At 51.6% G+C, this 23,145-nt stretch overlaps 1 protein-coding gene across 5 annotated transcripts in view; it reads right to left on the bottom strand.

The window, feature by feature from the left end:
- The window catches only part of Acot7 (acyl-CoA thioesterase 7), a 96,746-nt gene that overhangs the window by 45,022 nt on the left and 28,579 nt on the right, over positions 1-23,145 (bottom strand). For all 5 annotated transcript variants that reach the window (XM_076565742.1, XM_006993786.4, XM_076565743.1 and 2 more), the window contains exons 2-4: positions 20,126-20,243; positions 9,845-10,001; positions 5,297-5,388 (exon numbers count right to left, since the gene is read on the bottom strand). In XM_076565742.1, the coding sequence (XP_076421857.1) occupies positions 5,297-5,388; positions 9,845-10,001; positions 20,126-20,239 (363 nt within the window). In that variant the 5' untranslated portion in view covers positions 20,240-20,243. The remainder of the gene's footprint in view (positions 1-5,296; positions 5,389-9,844; positions 10,002-20,125; positions 20,244-23,145) is intronic.

Genomic DNA, 23,145 nt, shown 5'->3' with positions numbered 1-23,145 from the left:
AGAGGGCACTGCTCATATGTGGTGCACAGACATACGTTCAGGCAAGCATTCATACACAAAAAACAAAAATAAAATCTCAAAAAACAAAGTTTTAGGCCAATCACAAAGGTATCACAACTGTAATCTCAGCACAGAAGACTGAGACAGGAAGACTGTTCCAAGTTCAAAACCAGCCAGGGCTACAGAACACAATCTTACCTTAAAAAACAAAAACAAGAAGACAGAACGGCTCGGCAGGTAAAGGCACTTGCTGCCAGGCCTGACAACCCGAGTCTGGTCCCTAGACCCACATGGCATAAAGAGAGGGCTGACTCCTGCAGCTTGTCCTCTAGCTCCTACAATCATGCATTGGTGTGCATGCTCATGCCCACATACATACACTATAACACACTTAATTTAAAAAGTAAAATAAACAAAAATAAAGAGGAAAAATTGCTGCTTAATAAGAGCCACCCCCTCACCCCACCCCACACAACTGCATCTCAAACCCTCATGGTGCCCGCAGGCTTGTCTGAGCTATGCAGGGATGCATGGAGCCTGAGGGCCTAGTCCTGGACCCAAGCCTCACAGATAGAGGCCCAGCTGCCTCACATGCTGGCAAACTGCTAGCACATTCTAATGTAAGGCTGGCCCTTCACCCTACCCCAAGGGCCTATCAGACCCAGCTGATTCAAAGGAGCAAACAACTCAGTTCAAATGCTCAGACCTATGGGCCTCCTAAAGGAAGCACACCAAAACACGCCAGAAAAGCTGCTATGTTCAGTACCAGGGACCTCCCGGCACAACAACCTGCTGACTTCTTTTAATAACCATAGGGAATGCTGTACTCTGCCAGGCTGAGGAAGAAGGTGGGACAAGTCATAAAGTGACCAAGTGACCACAGTGAGCAGCCATACTTGGTAACTAACTAACCTCTGTGTGCATGTGCGTGTGCGTGTGCGTGTGTGTATGTGTACAGCTGTACACTTTGTTGAACGAATGTTACTTGTGAAAAGTTGGCAGGAGGATGCTCATGGCATCTGAAGCCTGAACTCAAGCTCCAAGTACATGCACCTTCTAGAACAAGGAAGGAAGTCACGGTTTCCAGGGTCAGGACAGGTCTCTGCTGGGCCCTGCCAGGGCACACAGGGGCCCACACCCCAGGGAATTGACGGGTCCCACTCTGTGCACTTGGCATCTGTGGGAAGAATCCGGATCACCCCAGCAGCTGCTGCAGCTGGGACTGGTGTGCTTCCTTCCTCAGCCCCCCGGCCTCAGCTTGGTGGCCCAGTTTCAACACGCTCCTCTGCGAAGCCCAACTAGTACTTATGTGTCATCAACCCCAACACACAAAGCAAACGAGAAGGCCGCAGGACTCCTTCGGCACATGGTGGGCACTCGTGACTGCAGAAGAGCAGGCAGAGGGCGGGTCCCTGTGGTGAGGACTTCCTGGATCCCCCATGCAACTGGCCGGAGGCTGAGTGGCTCCAGCCTTTAGGGCCCTGGCGTGTGAAAAAGCAATCATGTGCTCAGTCTCGGAATCTCTGGAGGCTGCAGCACACAGTGCCGCAGCCACACAGGACAGCTAGAGAGACAGAGCATTGACAACCCCTGAGGGACCTGGCTGAGGCACCGCACCACCTTTGACTCCAAGGACAAGGTGAGAGTGCACCTGTGTGCTCTTGTGACTGTTACCACGCATGTAACTGCCACAAGGTCTGAGCCCCAGACAGCAGCCCAACCAAGAAGCTAGCAGAGAAGCCCGGCCCAGGAGGGTGGGAGGAAGCGAGACGAGGGAGATTGGGTGCTGGCTGAAGAGCACACCCAGGGTGGGACAGGGCTATAAAAGAGAACCTTGAACCTCAGTGGGGACAGTTCTGGAAATGGATTTTGCAAATGCAGTTTGTCTGGGGCAGGCCTAGGTCCTAAGCCTTTGTATGGTCTCTAAGACACAACCAAAGGGAAGGTGAGAAAGATAGGTAGAGACTGGGTGCTGCCACCCTAAGCCTGCACCATGAGGAGCTAAAACAGGACATGGAAACTTCCTCTGGAGCTCCACGGGGCATGCGGTCCTGGCCGCACATGAATTTGGGGCTTGACATTCAGACCTGTGAAAAAATAACCTTCTATAGTTCTAAATTTTTATTTTATTTTTGAGACAGGGTCTCTCTAAGTAGCCCTAGTTGTCCTAGAATTCTCTATGTGGACCAGACTGGCCTTGAAGTCACTGAGATCTACCTGCCTCTGCCTCTCAAGTGCTGGGATTAAAAGCATGTGCCACCATGCCTGGCCTTCTTTATTTTTATTTTCACTTTTTCTCTGAGGTGGGTGTTTAGAGACAGGGTTTCTCTGTGTAGCCCTGGCTGTCCTGGAACTCACTCTGTAGACCAGGCTGGCCTTGAACTCACAGAGATCAGCCTACCCCTGCCTCTGCCTCCCGAGTGCTGGGATTAAAGGCAAGCGCCGCTACCGCCCAGTTCTTCTTCAGTTTTTAAACCACTTTATCACAGCAGTGTCAGGACAGTGACACAGACAGGACTGTGGACCACCTTCCTCTGCTCTGCTCACAGGAAGAGACCTGCTTAGCACAGCTGGCGACCAGAACCAGCACAGCCAGGCCAAGGCTGAGCTGCCCTTTCCGAGAAGCACGGAGGTTCTTTCACCAGAGTGTTCTCAAAAATACCTAGACTTAAAACAACAACAACAACAACACACACAAACACACACACACACACACATACACACACACACACACATACACACACACACACACACACACACACACAAAAAAAAAAAAACAACCTAGACTTGGGGCTAGAGAAATGACTCAGTGGTTAATGACTGCTCTTCCAGAGGTCCTGGGTTCAATTGCCAGCACCACATGGCAGCTTGCAACTGTTTGTAACTCTAGTTCCAGGGGATCCCACACCCTCACACAGACATGTATGCAAGCAAAACACCAATGCACATAGAATAAACATAAATAAATCATTTTAAAAAATCCCTAGCTTAGTCAAACTGTGGTGGAACATGTCTGGGATCCTGACACTCAGGAGGATGGCAAGGTTGAGGTCAGCTTAACTTGCATGGGAAGTTATAGGCTAACATGGGCTATAGAGTGAGGCCCGTCTCACAAAAACTAAATAAAGCTGCATTTGGTAGCTCCTACAATCACAGCACTTGGGAGGTGTAGGCAGGATGATCAGGAGTTCAAGTCATCCTGAGCAACATAACAATTTCTATACGTCAGCCTGGACTATAAGATCCTGTCTCAAGCCTTCCAGTCCACAACACCCTTACTAAATAAATAGCAATAATAAAAATTTTTAAAAAAAAGCGTAGCTAGGTGTAGTGGTGCGTAGCAGTACTGCTAGCACATTGCTGGCGGGGAGGGAGTGGTGCTGAGACAGGAGGATGGTGAGCAGGGGAAAGGGTATGTCAAATCACAGATGTATCCAACCACACCTTGACCTGCTACCCAAGCCCAGTTGGCCACTGAGCAATGATGGGAGAGATTACAAAAAGCCAGTTTTGGGGGTACCCCTGAGTGATGATGAGGAGTAAGTCTCCACTGGCCCAAGTTACCCAGATCCAGTGGAAAGATAACAGATGGAGAACTGTCTCACCCATGGGAAGCCCCGCCCACCCCCACCCCCCCACCCCCACCCCCCCACCCCCCCACCCCCCACCCCCCCCCACCCCCCACCCCCCCCCCGCACCTGTGAAGATGAGAAGACACCCAAAAAGAGCAAGGGCTGTGGGTGTCAACGCTGCCCATCTCTGGTTGGTAGGTCTGCAAGCCGAGGACAGACCCGTCCTAACCATCCAACTCCCAGTTCATCTTTTTTTTTTTTCCCTCTGTGTAGCTTTGGAGCCTATCCTGAAACTCACTCTGTAGACCAGGCTGGCCTCAAACTCAGAGATCCACCTGCTTCTACCTCCCAAGTGCTGGGATTAAAGACGTGCGCCACCATGCCTGGCTCCCAGTTCATCTTTCTTAAAGGCACATTCTACATAAATGTTCACCACAGGCGGAAGCCCCTAGGTGTCAACACTCTTTCCTGGTACAGGAAGGCAGCCAGCACACTTGGGAAGAACTGGTCACGGATACCTGAGTCTCTAACACAGCATCCGCTGGGCTTGCCAGTTGTATAACGGTTTCCTCTGACATTGAAACATGCCACCCTACAGGGAAGTTCACTAAACAGGAAGGTAAACAACATAAGCAGCTTCAGGAAGTCCCTGAAACTGACCAGATTCACTACCCCCCCCCCTTTCCAGAGAAGCAATAAACGTTGAACGTCCCCCTCAGAAGGGCAGAGCCAAGCTGCAAAGACAACTCTGACAGCAGACTAGCTGCCTGAAAGATGCAGAAACCAGCGGAGCTGCTCGGGAGAGGTTTACACCAGCCCAGTCACTTGGGAAGGACACTCTCCAATCTGTTGAGAGTTGTGAGCCTACAGGCTGTGCAGTGTGCTCCAGGTTCCTAGCTTTGTGAGCCATCACACATGCTGGGGTAGGTTTTGGCGATGTAGCTGTCTGAGTCATTTCTGCTCCTGTAAATAACCCCAATGAAACTCACTGGTTCACCATGTTGGCCTCTGGGGGTTATCCATACTTTGGTCTGTCATGGGATCCCTGTCTGGAGTGAGTAGATCTGTGTGTTGTTGCACCTTCTCAGCAAAAGTTTTGTCACACAATACTGCCCTAGACAGCCTGCCTGCCTGTAGCGGGACCCTCCAGAGACAAACACCACAGACTCTTCTCATCCTACTAAGTTTTACACACACACACACACACACACACACACACACACACACACTGAGAGACACTCAAAAGAAGAGGCAGATGCCAGTAGAGGCAGCAGAGAGGAAAGCAATGCTCATGTAAAACCAAGTCCTAGCACCAGTGCCTCAGAAGCTGAGAGGAAATCCTGTTCTTGTGAGCTTCAGGGAGTGGCCTACCTGGCCCGGTCAGCCCGCTCTCAGCAGGACCCAGCACTCATTGCAGACAGTCCTAGCATGGGTTTTCTTCCAATGAGCAAGTGTGACACAGAGGGACACCCTACCGTGGGATGTGGGCCACTGACAGGGGCATTCCAGGAGTTACAGGCACTGCAAACCAGTGCCTCCCCAGGGCAGGAGCTCCATGTTCCTTCACCCATCCAGAGAATTCCCTGCCAGGCTCCCAAGGGGCCCTAGAGCTACAGTCTACCCCATGATCCTCTGGGCTGCTCTGTGGCTAAATGAGCCTCCCACAACTCGGAGAGGCCCAGCCTCTGCATTTACCCCAAGAGACAAGTGAAAGGAAACCTTACCACAATAGGAGGCACCTCGAGGACCTTGTCCACATTCTTCAGTGACAGGGGCACATACCACAAGGTGGCCTTATTGGTCAGCTTTTTGGTACCTTAAGAGAAGAAAACCACATGAGTGGTGCCTCAGTTTGGTTACACTGGGTAGGCACTTCTACCAGCCCTCAGCACGCCAGGGCTGCAATGCCATCACCCCTGGCTCCCAACCCCCAAGGTCCGGTCTAGCCTCCTGGCCTGAGGGCACTGCCATCGTGGATGTACGGGACCCATGCAGTTGCAGAAGCTGCATCTGTGGTAGCTTCTTCCCCGTACAGAGGAAGGACCTCAGACTGTAGGCTCTAAGCTAAGTCCGCCTGGCATCACAGAAACAGGGTGTGGCTAGGAATCAGACGGCAGAGGAAGGACCTGTCAGACGCAGGAGGCTGATGAGGCCAGGCCAAGCTGCTATGTGGCCCAAGTCCCCACCAGCAGACACTGCCATTGCCTGTTGAGTACCTGACATCCTCAGTCCAGACTAGTACAGGTCTTTCAGAAGATTCTGTTCACCTGTCCGGATGCTGTAAGAATTCTCTTGCCAGCAAGAGACAAAAATGAATGAATGAATGAATGAATGAATGAATGAATGAATGACAGCCTGAAGGGTGCATACAGCCAAACCTCATGGCATATGGAGACTGCAGAGCAGAGCAGGCCCTGAGGCGGCACAAGACCAACCACCACACAAAGCATAGAGGCCTGGGTCAGCTCCTGGGGCCCAGTGCCCACAGGCAGGTTGCTTCTCCCCATCCTCTACGCCATACAGTCCAATCCAGAGCTTTTGCCACAAGAGGGTCAATGGGCTCAGACTCACTTGGGACACTGAGTTCAGACATGGAGCAGATTGAAGCTCCCAAAGCAGGAAAGCCCGTCTGGGTGGAGAGCCACAGCTCATGGCCTTTGGCGCCAAAGGAATTCACAGTCCACTGGCTAATGCCCCTGCTTATTGCAGGAAGCTAGAAGCCCAGAGAGGTCAAGAGCTTTGACCAAGGTCAGATGGCAACTTGGTGATACCCTAAGTACACACCTGGGCTCTCCAGTTCCAGCCACTTCAGAAAATGTGTGACTATGCCTTTAAAAAGTAGCTTTGACAACATGAAAGACTCCTGGGTAGTGCAGGGACATTAAGAGATGGGTGGGGGGGTGTGTTTAACATCACAGCAGCAGCAGCGGTGGTCTCTGCCACCCTGGAGAAGAGGCTGCCTCCAGCTACCTCTAGAGCACCTTCCCACAGGCACCTCGGGCACCCCTAAGGTTACAACAAACACAGCCCAGGCTCCCAGTCAAGCACCCCCTTGCTGGGGGGGGGGGAGTATTAAAAGACAGGCTCACAAGGGCCCTCCTATTCCAAAATGGCAGGCCTCACAACCCCACCCAGACACATGGCACCCCTGAAACAAGGCTGTGGGCTCCCATGCCTGGGAACCACAGGCAGACACGATGGAAAATATTTTCCCCACACTTTGACTGAATGAATCTGACAACCTGCTTTTGGGAATAAAGATTTCCTGTTGGACTCAGAGCCAGCATGAAGAGCTGGTTTCCATGGAAACCCAAGTGGCCTGCTAAACCTAAATGAACAGCACTGAGCAAAATGAGGCAAACACACTAATTGTGCAATCTCCACCCTCCCGTGGAACACGTCAGGACTGTTGCATTACAGATTCATCTTCAAAGCTCACAAGCCCCTCTGCTATGCGCCAAAGCAGCCCGTAGCAATGACCTCCGTAGCCTAATATTCTGATGAGAGGAACGAGTGTGTGGCATCTCCAGAGCAGATTTAAGGACAGTGAGCAGGTTTGTGCTCGTGCAGTGGACTCTGGACTGTAGCGCAGCCCAACAAAAGGGAACGTGGTGACTGGGGTCCTTGCTCTTGTGGTCAGGTCATGCTAATAACAACAAGTTCAGCCTTCCCGTGGGCTACAGCCTTGGGTATGCACCCAGCTCCCCAGCCCCAGTGTTCGCATCACTCATCCACTCAGGCAGGGCATGTGGTCAGGGTGGTGTGGATCAGAAGGCTGTAAGCAGGCATCACAGGCTCACCTTCCAGCCGACATGTGGGCAGGGAAACAGCAGAGAACCCTGAAGAGCCAGAGTCCAGTCCACAACAGTGGACTCTGGGGTAAGACAACCAAGACACGAAGAGGAGACTCGAACCCTTCCTGCTCTGAGAGCAGACTGTCCCCATCCGTGCTCCAGGAAGGAGGGAGCAGGAGGACCTGAGGCAATGGCCCAGCCCCACTGAGAAAAGCGGCCATGCACCGCCTCCCCTGAGCACCAAGAGTAAACATGCCTGTCCCGTGTCCTGGGAGACTGTACCAGCACTGTGTCTGCCCTTTAAGGCTGGTCCCTCTGCCTCCTTGGCAGGCCAGGCCTTCTGTACCCTCCTCGGGGAAGGGCGCTCTACAGAAGGAAGGTCTATGGGGTGAGTGCAAAGGGCAGGGCTGCTGCGTCAGGCTTTTTGATTTAAGAATGATTTTTATTATTTTAAAATATTGGTTGTATGAGTATTTTGTCTACACGTGTGTCTGTGCACCACACGCATGCACGTCCTCACAGAATACCTTTGTGCTCTACCGTTCTCCCGACTCCTAACACAGTGTCCTCTGCCACTGGGCTCTGAGGGCTGAAGCCTTGTTTCAGATGAAGCAGAAACATGCTCTTGATTTTTAATTCATTTTGTGTGTGTTGCCACATGCATGTATGTGCATCATGTGTGCATCGTGTGCCCTTGGAGGCAAGAAGAGGGCATCAGATACCCTGAAACTAGAGTGACAGACAGACGTGAGTCAACATGTAGGTTCTGGGAACTAAACCCAGGTCCTCTGTAAGAACAGTCCAAGCTCTTAACCACTGACCCATCTACCCAGCCCTTAGGAATTCTTCCCTCAACCCCCAAGACAGGGTTTCTCTATGTAACAGCCCTGGCTGTCCTAAAACTTGCTCTATAGTCCAGGCTGGCCTCGAATTCACAGAGATCTGCCTGCCTTTGCCTCCCCAGTGCTGGGATTAAAAGTGTGCACCACCACCACCCTGTTTAGGATTTCATTGAAGCGGGCCCCACACAGTTCTGAAGCTGTAGGCTCTAGCAGTGAAAAGGTCCACTGGCTGGCTGCCAGCCTGAAGACCAAGACGCTCCATAGAGCCTGTCTCCTGCTCAGGGGTGACTAGCCCCCAGCTAGGCCCAGCAGAGGAAGGCCCACAGGACAGACCGGCTCCCCCCTGCACTGGGCCTGCAGTCCCCTAGTGGGACACAGCTGTCCCTTCGTGTGCCACAGCCTGAGACCAGCATCCAAAGCACCCTCTAATGCCAAAGGGTCCCACAGGCCGAGGAGCAAGAGCACAGGCTCACTCACAGTCTTTCAGTTCACAGCGGCTAAGATGACAGCCCATTCTAATCCATCCCTGCTGAGGTCATCAGAATGTTCCAGATGGACAACTGTGTTCTTAGCCCTTCCCAGGATGGCCTGAGCCCCTTAATCAGCCCTGAGCCATCATTCCATGGGGTCACCACTGCAGAGGACCTGGGAAAGGAGAAAAGGAAGAAACCAGCCCAGCCTCTAAGGCACATGGGACCAAAGGGTGGTGGAGCAATAAGGGCCTGTCTTTCCAATCAACAGCCAGGTTATAAAAGAAACATAAGCATTTCATGAGAAGGAGCTCTGATCTCCTGTGGTGCCAATGGGGAAGAGAAGAAGAGTTTCCATGGTTACCATAGCCAAGGAAAGGACTCAGATGAACCAAGGCAAAGGTTTACCCAACAGCATCTATAAAAGCCTGGTTTCTAGATGGGCAAGGACAGATTTTTCCAGCAACCTCTGCATAGCCATACAAGCCATGGTCCAGAAGAACAGATAGATACAGAGGCAGGGGATGGTGGCCATGGACTAGCTGGTCTCAAGAAGGAGGGGGAGCAGGCTAGGAATCTTGTTCTGGCTGGAGAGGAACTCAGGTATACTTCGTAAACCACCAGTGCTCCATCTGCAAACTGTAAAAACATGGGCAGAGAAAAATCTGCCCACGGGTGCATGAGGACCAAAGAGGTCATACAGAGATGTAGCCAGCCCCTGGGCATGGCCAGCCCTCCAAAAATGAGCAGCCGTGTGTCAGTCAGCTTCAGCTGTCAACTTGACACAAACCTAGAGTCACCTGGGAGGATAAAACCTCACCTAAAGAATTAGGCAGATCAGACTAGCCCGTGACCATGTCTTGGAGCCATTCTCTTAGCAGCTAATTGATGTAGACAGTAGGCCTGGGCTGTGTAAGAAAGGAAGCTGTGCAAGCCAGAGATGGGGAGCTGGTAACCAGCGTTCCTCCACCATCTCTGCTTTAGTTCCTCCCTCCAGGCTCTTACCTTCAATTCCTGGCATGGCTTCCCCCAGGTGATGGCCAAGCTGAAACAAAGGCTTTCCTCCCCAAGTTAGTTTTGGTTCATGTTTCATCACAGCAACCAAAAGCAAAGCAGAACATTGACGCTGAGCCAAGGTGGCCTGGTGAGAAACACCTGCAAGTTACCTGTGAGGATGTTCTCCGACATCACGTGGACCTGGACCTCCACAGAATGCTTGGAAGTGTAGGTGATCTCTGCACTGACATGAGCCACCTCACCAATGCACATGGGCGACAGGAAGTCAGTGCGCTCCACCCGGGCCAGGGCAGCCACACAGCGCTCCTGCAAAGACCACAGAAAGCCATCAGCCCAGGCCATAGAGTCCCTACTACCACAGAGCCCCTCCCTCAATCTGCCTGTTGGGTTCCTCATTGTGAAATAATGTGGCTGATTGACGGCACTGGCCTAAGTGTGGAGGAACAGCAGCGAACACCTCAGAGGGCCACCGACTGGAGTCACACACTCACAGGGTCATTTCCTCTTATGTTTCTATAGAACACGACTGCTTCCGAAGGAATATCAAAAAAAGCACACAGAGAAGTGGAGGGGGGCAACATCACTCCCTTCCTAAGAGAAGCAGTTACCATCGGGGTCTTTCCGGGCATCTTCCTCAGGACAGGGCTTCGCTGCCTTGTCTCTTCCTGAGCATGCTTCAGTCTTAGGTGGCTATGCACTTCCTAGACACACCTTCACATTCTGATCTTCCTCACTCCACAGGGAGAATAACCCACCTACAGTCACTACATTATCCATCTGCCAAATGTGGCTGCCAGGAGGGCCAGCCCACAGGGCGCTTGGGGACAGGAGAGGCCACGTAGGGAAATGGCATCCCCAGGGCACTAGACACTAACAGACTCACACACTCTCTCTCTCTCTCTCTCTCTCTCACACACACACACACACACACACACACACACACACACACACACACACACACTCATTCCTCCCCTCACCCAACCTTTAAACAGATAACCCAGTCTCATGATTCAAAATTATTAAAGAGCATCTGGCACCAGGTGGCCTCCAGTCATCTTGTCCCTGAGTCACCTGGGAGCCCTGGGGACACAGTCTCAACCCCATGGTGAGGCCCAGATAGTAAATGCAAGCATGCTGACTAAGTGCCCTTCACCCCCAAAAGGCCACCCCTCACAGTCTCATTTGGACAGTCCTACAAGCTGTTTCTTAGTCTGTTAATGCTGCTGAAACAGAAAATAAGCTGGATGGCCTATAAACAACAGAAATTCATCTCTCCATTTCTCAGACTGTAAGTTCAAGATAAGGATACAGGTGTACTCAAGTCTGATGAAGCCCTTCTTCCAGGTTCATAGTTGAAAGACCAAGAAGACACTACTGTCTCTTAACATAAGGCCACTGAGCAGCAGGGCCTGCCGGCACACACCTCCAATCCCAGCACTAAGTAAGACAGGAGGGCTTGGCAGGGAGGGGAGGGTTTTAAGGCAAGCCTGGGCTACACAGGGAATTTGAGGTCTACTTAGAGTACAAAACAAGACCCGGTCTCAAAAAGACTAAATAAATAAATAGATAGATTAATTAATTAATTAATAGGGTGGCTGAGCCCTTCATGAAAGCTGAAGACCCAGTCACCTAAGAGCTTGGCCTTCCACAACCCTCACCTTTTAGGACGAACTGAGTCCATGTCAGTACTGGAAGGACTTCCTCAACCTGTTCCCAGGATCCCACTGCACAAGTGTTTAATGCCCAGGCAGAATAGGACTCTCTATCTGTTGTTAGACATGCGCCAACTTCAGTTGTGGTGTAGTATAAGCAATACTGTGTGGACAACCTCTCACATCCAACATGGTCTGCACTTCCGGAGTCCGTATTTTCATATACATCCCCAAGACAAAAGGCTAGCAGTGAGCCACATGGCCACAGGCACCTCAGAGTGCCCTTACTGAATCCCCTTATCTTCCATGCTTGCTAATACAATGGCACTGTGAAAAAAGCAATCCCTTTCCATAGAGTCCTTGGCACTTTGTGACCGTCCACTGGAACAAGCAGCTTTCTCAGGACGCAGCACCAGGGCTGCCACCAGGCTGACAAGGACATAAGCAGCTCTGGTGTCAGTTCTCAGTCAGTCCTTACAATAGCCCTTACCAAGAGCCACGATGGAAGGACAGCTGCCAACAGCTGCCCAGGAGGCAGGGAAGAGCTCGGGCCCTTGTTGTACTATACACACACACACACACACACACCTGTGTGTGTGTATGCTTTATGAACGTGTGCACACACGGGAAGGCCAGAGGAAGGCAGGCGTCCTCTATCAGTCTCCACTGTGACTAAAGCCCTGAGAGAGCATAGTGTTGTCAAGGGTACAGCCACATCGATGACTGCATTCCTCAGCCTTCCTTCCAGGAGTGGCAAAGCCAGCAGAGGCTCAGGAGGGATGACAAAGCGTCCCTCCAGAGTCCAAGTGTGAGTGAGTGAGTGAGCAGTGTGTGCAAAGACTAACAACTACAGCTCCTCCTCCTCCCAGATGTTCATGCCTGAGACTGCTCACCAACAGAGATCTCCTCCAGAGATTATCTAGCCACTCCCCCTGTGCTGTACCTAATAACATGCTGTGGGGAGGAGAGGTGCCTTCCATCAGAGTGAGCACGTCCCCACCTGACCCCAGCTTTCCTGTACATGTGTCTGTGTGTCTGTCCTTTCTTCATTCCCAATGCCCCTAGTCAGGGTTTCCGTATCCAAGTCCGGCAGCACACGGTTCTCCAACTTATACCTCAAGACAGGCAGGCTATCTCCCCGAACCTGGAACTCCCTGGTTTTGAGCAGGCTGGTGGCCAGCAAGCGTCAGCATCCCTACACTCTGCACCCCACCAGCACTGCAATTAGAGGTGCATGTGGCCAGGCCCGGCTTTATGTGGGAGCTGGGGATCCAGACTCAGGTCCTCCAGTTTGCACAGCAAGTGCTCTTCCCTGCTGAGGCATCTCCCCAGCCCTGCCTCTCCTACTGGCCTGAGAACTCATTTGCTCCCTGGCAGATGAGGAGGCGTCAGCAGCATGCCTCCCTCTATGACCCACCTCTTTGGAAACATGACCAAGAACCTTGCTCAACGCTTTCCCAGGTAATCCTCACACAAACAGGCTGGGCACACAGACAACACACACAGAGACAGATCTCAGCAAGGCAACTGAGACTGGGCACTAAATGGAAAGTTCTAGAGTGTGGATGTTTCCCTGCCCTGGACTTCCCGACTGGATCTGCAGGGCGTCATGCCCTCCCACCCACTGCCTACTTATGCAAAACGAAAAAGGACCAGGGAGGAGTGTGCCCTCAAGTTCATTCTCATGACCGGGGCGCCACCCACTGGCAGAAGCTGGAAAGGCAAAGGCTAGGCTGAGCCAGGAAAGCGAAGGCACCACTTTGAGTGTGACAATACTACCTCGTGGAACCACCCAGCACTGTTAGCAGGATTACTGGAGAATGAGGTTAACTCAGATCTCAACACAGACAAAACACGGGCCAAGTTCGCACCCATGTTCTTGTCTGACAGGCAAGAGGAGCCTCCAAGCTCAGCTGCTCCACTCCTTACTACCAAGGCCACTTCTCACCTGAATCATGGAGGCCAGGCAGGCCCCATCCTCAGGGCCACCTCCGGTGGGACAGGTCACAGAGCCTGTCCTGGGGCCCAGGGGCTTGTAGGGAAGATGATAAATGAGTAAATGAGGCGGCACACCCAGAGTTAGGTGTTCAGAACACAGACAAGGTCAGATGAGGGGACACGAGACTGAAACCCAGATGACAAGCTGGGAGAAAGAAGGTCGGGAGGGACAGACCAGAGCATCAAGGACAGCAGTCCCGAGGGAGACCCAAGGCCAGACGCAAAGTCAGGAGAGCTGGAGTCAAAGGCAGACCAAGCGCCCCTGGGAGGGAGGCACAAAGGCTGGCCTGCCTTTTGAATCTTCCCTCAAGAACTCTCAGCAAGGAGTCTCCTCAGAGAAGGAGGATGCTAACTGAAGCCCTGAAGCAGGGGGAAAACACAGACCTCCACGTATGCTGGCCCCAGGATGGACCTCAGGAGTCTCCTGGTTGCTTCTAGCCCAAAGGGAGCAGCAGCGTCCAGCCTGCAGTCCCTGCTCCCTCTGTCCCCAGCAGCCCTATCCACGGAGGGAAAAACCCTGCAGGTGTCAGGGAAGAGCAGCCCAGACAGGGGAGGAGAGCACAACAGAGGCCCTGAGGCAGGAACTCACCCAGGGCAGGCTAGGAGAAAGAGCCACAGGAAATAAGGTCCAGAGTAGGGAGACACGGGTGGACTGGGCTTGGACTCCAGAACTGGCGCCTGCTGCCTAGTGAATGGTGCACTCCAGTCACATCTAAAGGGACTCTGGCTACTATTCTGGGTGCAGACACCACAGGAGGTGGGCAATGACCAAAAAGGCACTCTGCCAAGGGGCTGTCCCAGCAATCCCAGGGCAGGAGTGTCCCTACTGATCAGGTTGTTCAGGCCAGGATTCACCTATGGCCAGTGTCTATAGCATGAGAAAACAATATCCAAACAGAGCTTCAGATCTGGATCCTGAGGAAGCAGGGACTCATGGACCAGCTCCTCAAAGACAGCAGCAGTGACAATGTCACCACCACACCTCTTAGGAGTGAGATAAGGATCACATGAGCTAAAGGGCTTCTTACTAGATGATGGTGGTTATTCCTACAATTTTTTTTAAACAGGGCCTTGGCTGCCCTGGAACTCACTATGTAGACCAGACTGGCCTTGAACTCATGGAGATCCACCTGAGTGCTGGTAGTAAAGACATGTGCCACCATGCCTCGCCTGAGTGCTACAATTTTTACTGGCATCATTGCCCACTTGTCCTCCCAAGTCCTCCTCTTCCTTCATCCCCAAGCCCGGGAGCTTCTCCTTCCCAAGTCCATTCTCTTGTCAAGCCTTCCGGAGATGCACACTGCTTTTCTCTTTCGAAGCTTCTCTACAGAAAGGGCAGCCTCTGAGATTGTCACATCACACCTACAGCCACCAGAGGGCACCCTGATGCATCAAGCTCCAAGGGCAGAACCTTCCTACAGAAGGCAGCCAGCTTCACAGGGTAGTCCCACTCCATCTCCTACGCCCTGGTACAACCACACCCAAGCTCCTGCTTTTCCACTGAGAAGGTGGCTCCCTGATCAGACTGAATGCTATGCTGTGGTCTGAATGTTGGTGAAGCCAAATTCATGCGTGTAAACTCTACCCACCAAAGTGACCAGGAAGTAGAGCCTCTGGGCAGTGACTGACTGGGTCATGAGGCCTGTGAGCACAGCCTTTGAACGAGGCAAGTACTCTTCAGACAACAGAGGTCTCACATGGACTCAACCATGAGAAGACACCAACAATGATCCAGGGAGCAGGCCCTCCCCAGACAATTTGCTAGTGCGAGATCAGCTTCTGCTGCTCATTGGCTGTCCTGAGTTTATGGAGCCTATCAGACATGGCAGGTGCCAGGACACCATAACCAAGCAAATATAGGCAAGTAACCCGGAGGCTTTCTGTGAGAAACTGCTCACGCTGCAGTAGCCTACCAAGTGTGTGACAGTATGATGCCAAAACAAGCCTTACTCCATCCAGGAACACTTACACAGCAAGACCCTGGTTCAAAAGTCTGGTACTGCCTTGAAAATCTGTTAGCCATTACCTAAGCCTTCAGCAAGTTCTGACTTACTGATGGGTCTTGCCTCCATGTGGACGGCTGCTCGCTAGCCAGGACGGTAAGTACTGAAGACTCTCTTCAGGTGTGGTAATGAAGCTTGAGGTAGAACCGCCCTTCCCTAATCAAATAGCACCCACAGCAAAAGTTTCAAGACTGAGCTCAATCGCCCAAAATTGCCATCATGCTGCTGAGTTTCTGTGACATCCAAACTCATGGTGAGACAGCCCTGTCCTGGTGTCCTCACCAGGAGAATCCCACTCATGGAGACACTCACTGGCTTTGTGCATCCACAGGGTCAACTCCTCTGCCTTAAATGTGGCCCTGAGGTGGCATCCTAAGATGCTACTTCCAACTCATTTTCTCCTGCTGTCTGTATCACACGTACAGGCTCTTCCTCCACAGAAGTCTCTATCCCTAAGTCATCCAAGATGGCTGAATTCCACAGCTTCCAGACCCCAGTTCACTCTGATGCTGTACCCTCGTCACTAATGAAGACTCAGTCTTCTCCAGTTTTCCAGTTTATGGTGTCCAGATCCATCAGACAAGTCACTGTGGCAGATACAGACACCGAAATACACTTCTCAGACGGCACGCACCTGAGAGCCGGAAACACCCCTTGGCCCACAGGCTGCAGAACGGCTCTCACGTCAGCAGATGTAGCAGTCACGCTCATCAGGGCTCCTGGGTGGCCAGGTACATACATGGGCAGTGAAAAGCAGTTGTTTGTTTTGTGCAGTACTGAGCATTGAACCTAGGGCCTCTCACCTTCTAAGTAAACACTCTACCACTACACTATGGCCCGGGTCTTCTTTTTCATTTGAGATGGCATGTCACGGAGTTATCTAGGCTGGCCTTGAACTCACCCCTGCTTCAGCCTCACAAGTAGCTAAGATGGTAGGCCAGGGTTGTTTTAAATCTCTTTCTGAGAGCAGCAGGTCTCAACAGTGTGCTTACAGTATTTAGCAGTCCACTCAGGAAACAGGTGTGTGGTCACCCAAGCCTCGCTGCCTTCAGAGAGCACAGGCAGAATGGACCTAGAATACTCATTCTTAGGAGCCCTGGGGTTCTGGGGTGGTCAGGGAGTACTGGCTCCCTCTTAAAGTCACCAGCTGCCTCAGCCCTCACAGGAGAGAGGCCACCCTTGCTGTAACACTTTGGAGTTCTCCTCTCCAGCTGTCAAAGTCCCAGATGCCATTGTCCAGTAGAAGGCTGTTTCATCTACACCATAAGTCTGCTGTCTGCTGGGGCCACTGGCTACCAGGTCTCTAGACCAGTGGCTCTCAATCTTCCTAATGCTGTAACCCTTTAATACAGTTTCTCACGTTGTGGTGACCCCCAATTATTCTTACATTGTGGTGATCCCCAACCCCCAATTATTTTATTTTTAAAAATAACCCAATTATTTTTGTTGCTACTTCATAACTGTAATTTTGCTACTGTTATGAACTGTAATGTTCATATCTGTGTTTTCCAATGGTCTTAGGCAAGCCCTGTAAAAGGTCATTGGACCCCTAAAAGGGTCAAGACCTACAGACTGAGAACCCTACTGAGAGCCCTGGGTGACTCGATGAGGCCTCACCAGTGGCACCTGCTGCTTCACCTGCACACCTGGTCACAGCAATGGGACCTTTCTCAAGCCTCACAGCAGCCTCCAACTCTTCTGCAGTAGCCTCAGCTGACTCTACTCCCTCAACCTGGAGGGAACTAAAGAGAGTCAGGCCTGGCTCTGGACAATGCTTTGGCTGAAGGGACTGCTGTGGCTGGCTTGATCTTATCTCCAGACCAGGAAATTTCCTGCACATCAACCATCAAGCTGCTATCTTTCTTATCATCCCATGTTCACTGGAACAAATCTTCTAAAGCCTGCCAAGAGTCCTTCCTCTACTCCCAGCTTGGCTCGGCCTTAGTCTATCTCAGCTTTTGACGCTCCTTCCTCATAAAGCTTCCCCGTTTCTAACGTTTGATGTCTAATGAAAGTCACTGGAAGCTGGGGGGTGGTGGCGCACCCCTTTAATCCCAGCACTCTGGAGGCAGAGGCATGCGGCTCTCTGAGTTCAAGGTTAGACTGGTCTACAGAGCGAGTTTCAGGACAGCAAGGACTACACAGAGAAACCCTGTCGCAAAAAAACAAACAAACAAAAAACCATGTAGGGGAACTGGTAGAGTGTTTGCCCAGCATGCATGAGGCCCTGGGGTTAGTACTCAGCACCACATAAACCAGACATGGTGGGACATAACTACATCCAACTAGTGCCTGGGCAGAGAGGAAGAAGACCCCCACCTCACTTAAAGGAAGTGGGTAGATACACAGGACCCCTCTGTAGGCTAATGTGAACACAGGGTCTATTCAGGACAGGGAACCCCCAGACAGGCACCATTATTCTGACCTGAGGCTAGGCCTCACCTGACCACAGGCTCACCTGACCTGTTCGAGCCACAGCTCCCGAAGGACCCAGCGTGCTGAGAGGGCCCTTCAGCTGTCTAGCAACTTTATCTCTGCTGATTTCCCACCCTCCACACTGAGGCCAAAGCCAAACCTTATTCCCTGGGGCCCCAAGGAGGGTTCACTGTGCCAGAGCCTCCAGATGCATACCCACAATCCCAACACTTAGAAAGTGAGGACAGGAAGATCAGAAGTTCAAAGTCAGGCCAGCAAGAGGCCTTAGCCAGTAGAGAGATGCTTGCTAACAAACCCAGTGACCTCAGTTCATTCTCTGGAACTACACAGTGAAGAAAGAGAACTCACTCCTCCAAGTTGTCCACAGTACACACTTCCCCTCGCCAATAAATAACTATAAAAAATACTGAAAGTTCAAATTCATCACTGGCTACATGGGAAGTTCAGGCCAGCCCAGCTCTACATAAAACCCTATTCTCAAAAACCAAAACATTACTAAAGTGAGAGTCACATAACTCTTCCCTTTGGCTGAGTACTGAGAGGTGACTATAGAATTAGATTCAATCATGTTGTGTCTCAAGGAATGAAGAGACCCACAGAGGGAGAGAGAAAAGGGAACCTGCAGAACTGACCTAGATGAGAACAGTTCCACACACCCTGAAACAATTACCATAGTAATAACTGACCAGAATTGCAGTATCACTCACTTGCCTAAGACCCAGGTACTGGGGCTGGAGAGATGGTTAGGAGCATGTTCTGCTTGTACAGAAGACCAGAATCCTGTGCCCAGAACTCATGTTAGGCAGCTCACAACTGCCCACGACTCCAGCTGCAGGGCCCCTGACACTCTCTTCTGCCCTCCACGGTACCTGCACTCCTGTATACACACCAAGACATAGGCACACATATATACATTTTTTAAAATTTAAAAGTCTTAAACACAGCAACAAAACACCAGGGTTTCATCAGTACTGGGTGCTTTGGAGCAAGGTGGGGGGACCACTGCTCATAAATCCTCATAGCAGATATGGTTAGCAAAGAACGTGAACAATTATCAAAATGTGCCACAGACACAGACATACACCAGGACATTCCTGCTAAAATAGCGTCAATAGATTTATTCAATGCAAGTTTGCCACAGACCTTCATTTGAAGAAGGGCAATACGTATGGAGTACAGTAAACAAAGTGCAGCATGAGGCCTCATTATGGCAGGCTGCACAGTCAGGCCAGCATGTCTCTTGTTCCAGCTTGCCAGCTTGGCCAGGTCAAAATACATGGTGCCTCTCTGGGTTCTCTGGCCTGAATAGACCCTGTGTTCACATCAGCTAATAGAGGGGTCCTGTGTATCTACCCACTTTTCTTTAAGTGAGGTGGGGTCTTATTCCTCTCTGCCTAGGACACTAGCTGAGACTCACAGTTCACAGAGGCTGTGCAGACCCCCACCACCCTGGCAGGCCCACCTCTGTGCACTGCAGACTCCCCGCAGGCCCACCTCTGTGCACTGCAGACTCCCCACAGGCCCACCTCTGTGCACTGCAGACTCCCCACAGGCCCACCTCTGTGCACTGCAGACTCTCTGCAGGCCCACCTCTGTGCACTGCAGACTCTCTGCAGGCCCACCTCTGTGCACTGCAGACTCTCTACAGGCCCACCTCTGCACCTACTACAACATGCAGCTTTCGGCGAATTATCTGTCACTGGCTAGCATCAGAAAAAATGTCAGGTCCTTCTGGCTGTCATCTTATGACAACCTACAGAGACCCTGAGGTTCTAAACCCAAATAGCCTGTCCTACAGGCCCCAAATAGCTGTAGAGACACCTCCCACTGCACAGTTCCTGAGGAGGTGGCACAGTGGCCCCAGCACTATGCAGAAACACAGCTGAAGCACAGAAAGCCAAGCCCTTGCCCACAAACACCAGAGTTCAGTCAGGGACAGAAAGGGACTCAGGCAGCCTGTCACCCACACTTCAGTCCTTAAATATGATAGCACATCCACACAGGCATACAATATTTCTGACCACCACCAAGGAGCTAGCGGGGGTCAAGACGGGGCCCTGTGCAAGCCACAGCTCCTGAAGGATCCAGTATAACTGCTTTGTCTCTGCTGATTTCCCACCCTCCACACTGAAGCCAAAGCCAAATCTTATTCCCTGAGGGCCCAAGCAGGGCTCACCATGTCAGAGCCTCCAGAGACCTAGACCTAGTAGGCAAGGCAAGTATGTTGCAGATCTGGCCTCCACCTGATCTACTTTCCAGACCCCCACACTGTTATGGCGCTATGGAGTCCGGAATCTTATAGGCAATCCCAGTATATAAGAACAGGGGCCCAGGCACTTACCCCATTCTGGCTATTACAGTGCCGGGTGCTGATGATGACCCCTGCCTCCTCAATCATCTTCAAAATGGTCCCTCCATGAACATTGCCAGCCACGTTGGCATCATCTGGCCGCATGATCCTACAGCAGGTAAGAGAAATGAGATAAGCCTCTTCAAGACTATGACACTACTATGACAGTGACCCCTGTCAGAGCACCAGCAGGCCGGCTGGCTCCCACAGGAAGGACAAGAACTTCCCACACATCTTGGCTCTTCCTCAATATAGTGTGTCCATCAAGGCTAATCTGACAGGCACAAAAGGGCTTCACAGTCCTCTTTATAGAGGACAGAAGGCAAGCAGAGGACTTTCCCTTCCTGAGGCCACAGGTGCCAGTAGGGAGAAGCCCATCTGTCCTCAAAGGACTGCCAGCAGCAGTTTCCCCAAGACCACTAGGCAAGGAGGTGGCTGAGCTGCTGAAATCCCTCAGAGCCTATGTGCCAGGCCCCCATGGGCCAGAGCTCTGATTACAGCTGAGCTGAGTTAGCACAAGAGGCAGACTGAGCCCCAGGAGCAAATCCCAGAGCAGAACTTACAAGGAGGCCCAGAGCACAGGGTAGCTGTAGCTGTTTTGAAAATGAGGTATAGGCTACAGCTTCAAGATCTCTAGACTGCCGGGCGGTGGTGGCACACGCCTTTAATCCCAGCACTCAGGAGGCAGAGCCAGATCTCTGTGGGTTCAAGACCAGCCTGGGCTACAGAGTGAGTTCCAGGACAGGCTCCAAACTGCACAGAGAAACTCTGTCTCGAAAAACCAAAAAAGAGAGAGAGAGAGAGATCTAGACTAAATATTACAGGCCCACTGTTTTTCTCACTTGCCCAAGAGTGGAGAGGTCCTCACGAGGTACAAGGTAGTACCAAGGACCCCAGGTTGGGAGCTGGGAGCTGAGAGCTCTCGGGGCCAGGAGAACAGAAACACTAGCTCACTCTTCCAGAAGAGAGACTTTCTACTTCCTGTGGGCAGCTAGCCACTCAGGCTACACAAAGCCTCAGGGCTCCCAACAAGCCAGTTCGGTACTATCACAAGCTGCTCTGGCAGCACTGGCAACATCCCAGATAGCCATGTCACTAACAACATGTCCCTTCTCTAACGGGTGCACGCCTGTGTCTAACACTGTCTGTGGCTCACTCCTGTTGAGTAAGGTCCCAGACCAGCATGCTCAGGCTGAGAGCTGCCAAGCCTTCTTACAGCAAGTCAAGACTTAAGAGATCAGGTCTGGCCCCAGCTCTGAGCTCTGGGTATCTAGGACAAGTTGACTTAACTGGATTAATCATTCCTTTGATTCTTCACCTGTAAAACAGGACAGATGTCACAGCAGTGATGCCTCAGCTGACTACAGGGAGACAGAGAGCCCGGAAACATGCCATGCTGCCCAGCCAGGTGACTGTGCACAGCTGGCACCCAGCACATGCTAAGCAGTGTGTGCCAACACTTTTGATGCCACCCACCTTCAAAGTCACTCCTTCACCAAGTAAAACGGTATACAGCGACCAATCCTGCCTCACACCAGGGTGAGAGCCACCAGGGTAGCTACACACACACACACACACACACACACACACACACACACACACACACACACACACACACACACACACCGTCGTGGTAACGTGAGGTTTAGCGGTGCACAAACATGCACACAGAGTCCTAGACTAGGAAGGGAGCTTTTAGAACCTTCACTTGAGTACTTTCAGAATTAGAGTTTTTCTCCAAAGCTCCAAAATAATCAAAGTACGAAAAATTAGTGTCTGACCAAAATTGGGACAGCTGTATCATAGCCCCTCTCCCAAATGCTCAAGGAGCATCATAGAAGAGGCGAGGGAGAGGCTGTGAGACCCAGGGGTTGAGGAAGAATGGACAAAGCAATGTCGTCAGGACATGCTGGGACTCACAGCAGCCTCAGGTGCCTGCCAGACCTGCATCACAAGATCAAGCCAGTCAGTGCCACAGCCAAGGGGAGACCTGGGCAGGGGGTGATGACCCCCAGCCCTAGCTGAAGGGGGTAGTGGCAGTTGGTGGCTGCTAAGCGAGGGAGTGAGACTTAGCAAGTTCCCCTACAAATGACTACACACACATAGATGATATAAAGCTATTTATGAATGGACATGTGTGCACACACAATAATTTAAGGAGTTATTTGTACTTATGTGTCTGTATGAGTGTATGCCACATGTGTGCGGGTATCTCTGAAGATCAGAAGTGGGTGTCAGATCCCCTAGAGCTATTATAGATGGTTGTGAGCCACCCAGTGTGGGTGCTGAGAACTGAACTCAGGTCCTCTGAAGAGCAGCCAGTGTTCTCAACTGCTACATCATTTCTCCACCCTACAACAACAAGTTAAAAAGAATGATGGGCACAAAGCCAGACACAGTGGCTCACATCTGTAATCCCAGCTCTCAGGAAGCTGGGGCAGGAGAATTAACACTAGCTCAAGGCTAGCCTGGGCAGCACAGCAAGACCTTGTCTCAGAAAGAATGAATAATAATAATGGGGACAATCGGAGTTGGAGGCGTACTGGAGAGTGACCAACCAGGAGCTTCGGTTGCCCCCGAGAAGGGAATGTCAACTGGACGGGGATTTGGTTTCAGTTTGAAGTCACATCAGCCTAACGGCCTAACAAATAACGACTCCTGGCATCCTTGGCCATTTCCTCCTCACTTGTGAACTGGCCAGGGCCCGGGCATTCCTGGAGCACTCTACAGATGTATTCTCAGGGTGCAGCCCACCTACCTTCCCTGCAGTCCAGGGGGCAGATATGAGGCAGGAGAATGCTATTCTAAAGCAAAAAGCAGGCATCAGAATAAGTGAGAAGGACCAAGGTCGGGGGAGCCATTCTTTTTTGTTGTTTTTGTTTTTGTTTTTGTTTTTTTGTTTTTCAAGACAAGGTTTCTCTGTGTAACCCTGGCTGTCCTGAAACTCACTCTGTAGACCAGGCTGGCCTTGAACTCAAGAGATCCATCTGCCTCTGCCTCCAGAGTGCTGG

Source organism: Peromyscus maniculatus, chromosome 2 (genome assembly GCF_049852395.1).
Source record: "Peromyscus maniculatus bairdii isolate BWxNUB_F1_BW_parent chromosome 2, HU_Pman_BW_mat_3.1, whole genome shotgun sequence".
Lineage (NCBI taxonomy): Eukaryota > Metazoa > Chordata > Mammalia > Rodentia > Cricetidae > Peromyscus > Peromyscus maniculatus.
This window is presented reverse-complemented; position numbering and strand designations above follow the sequence as displayed.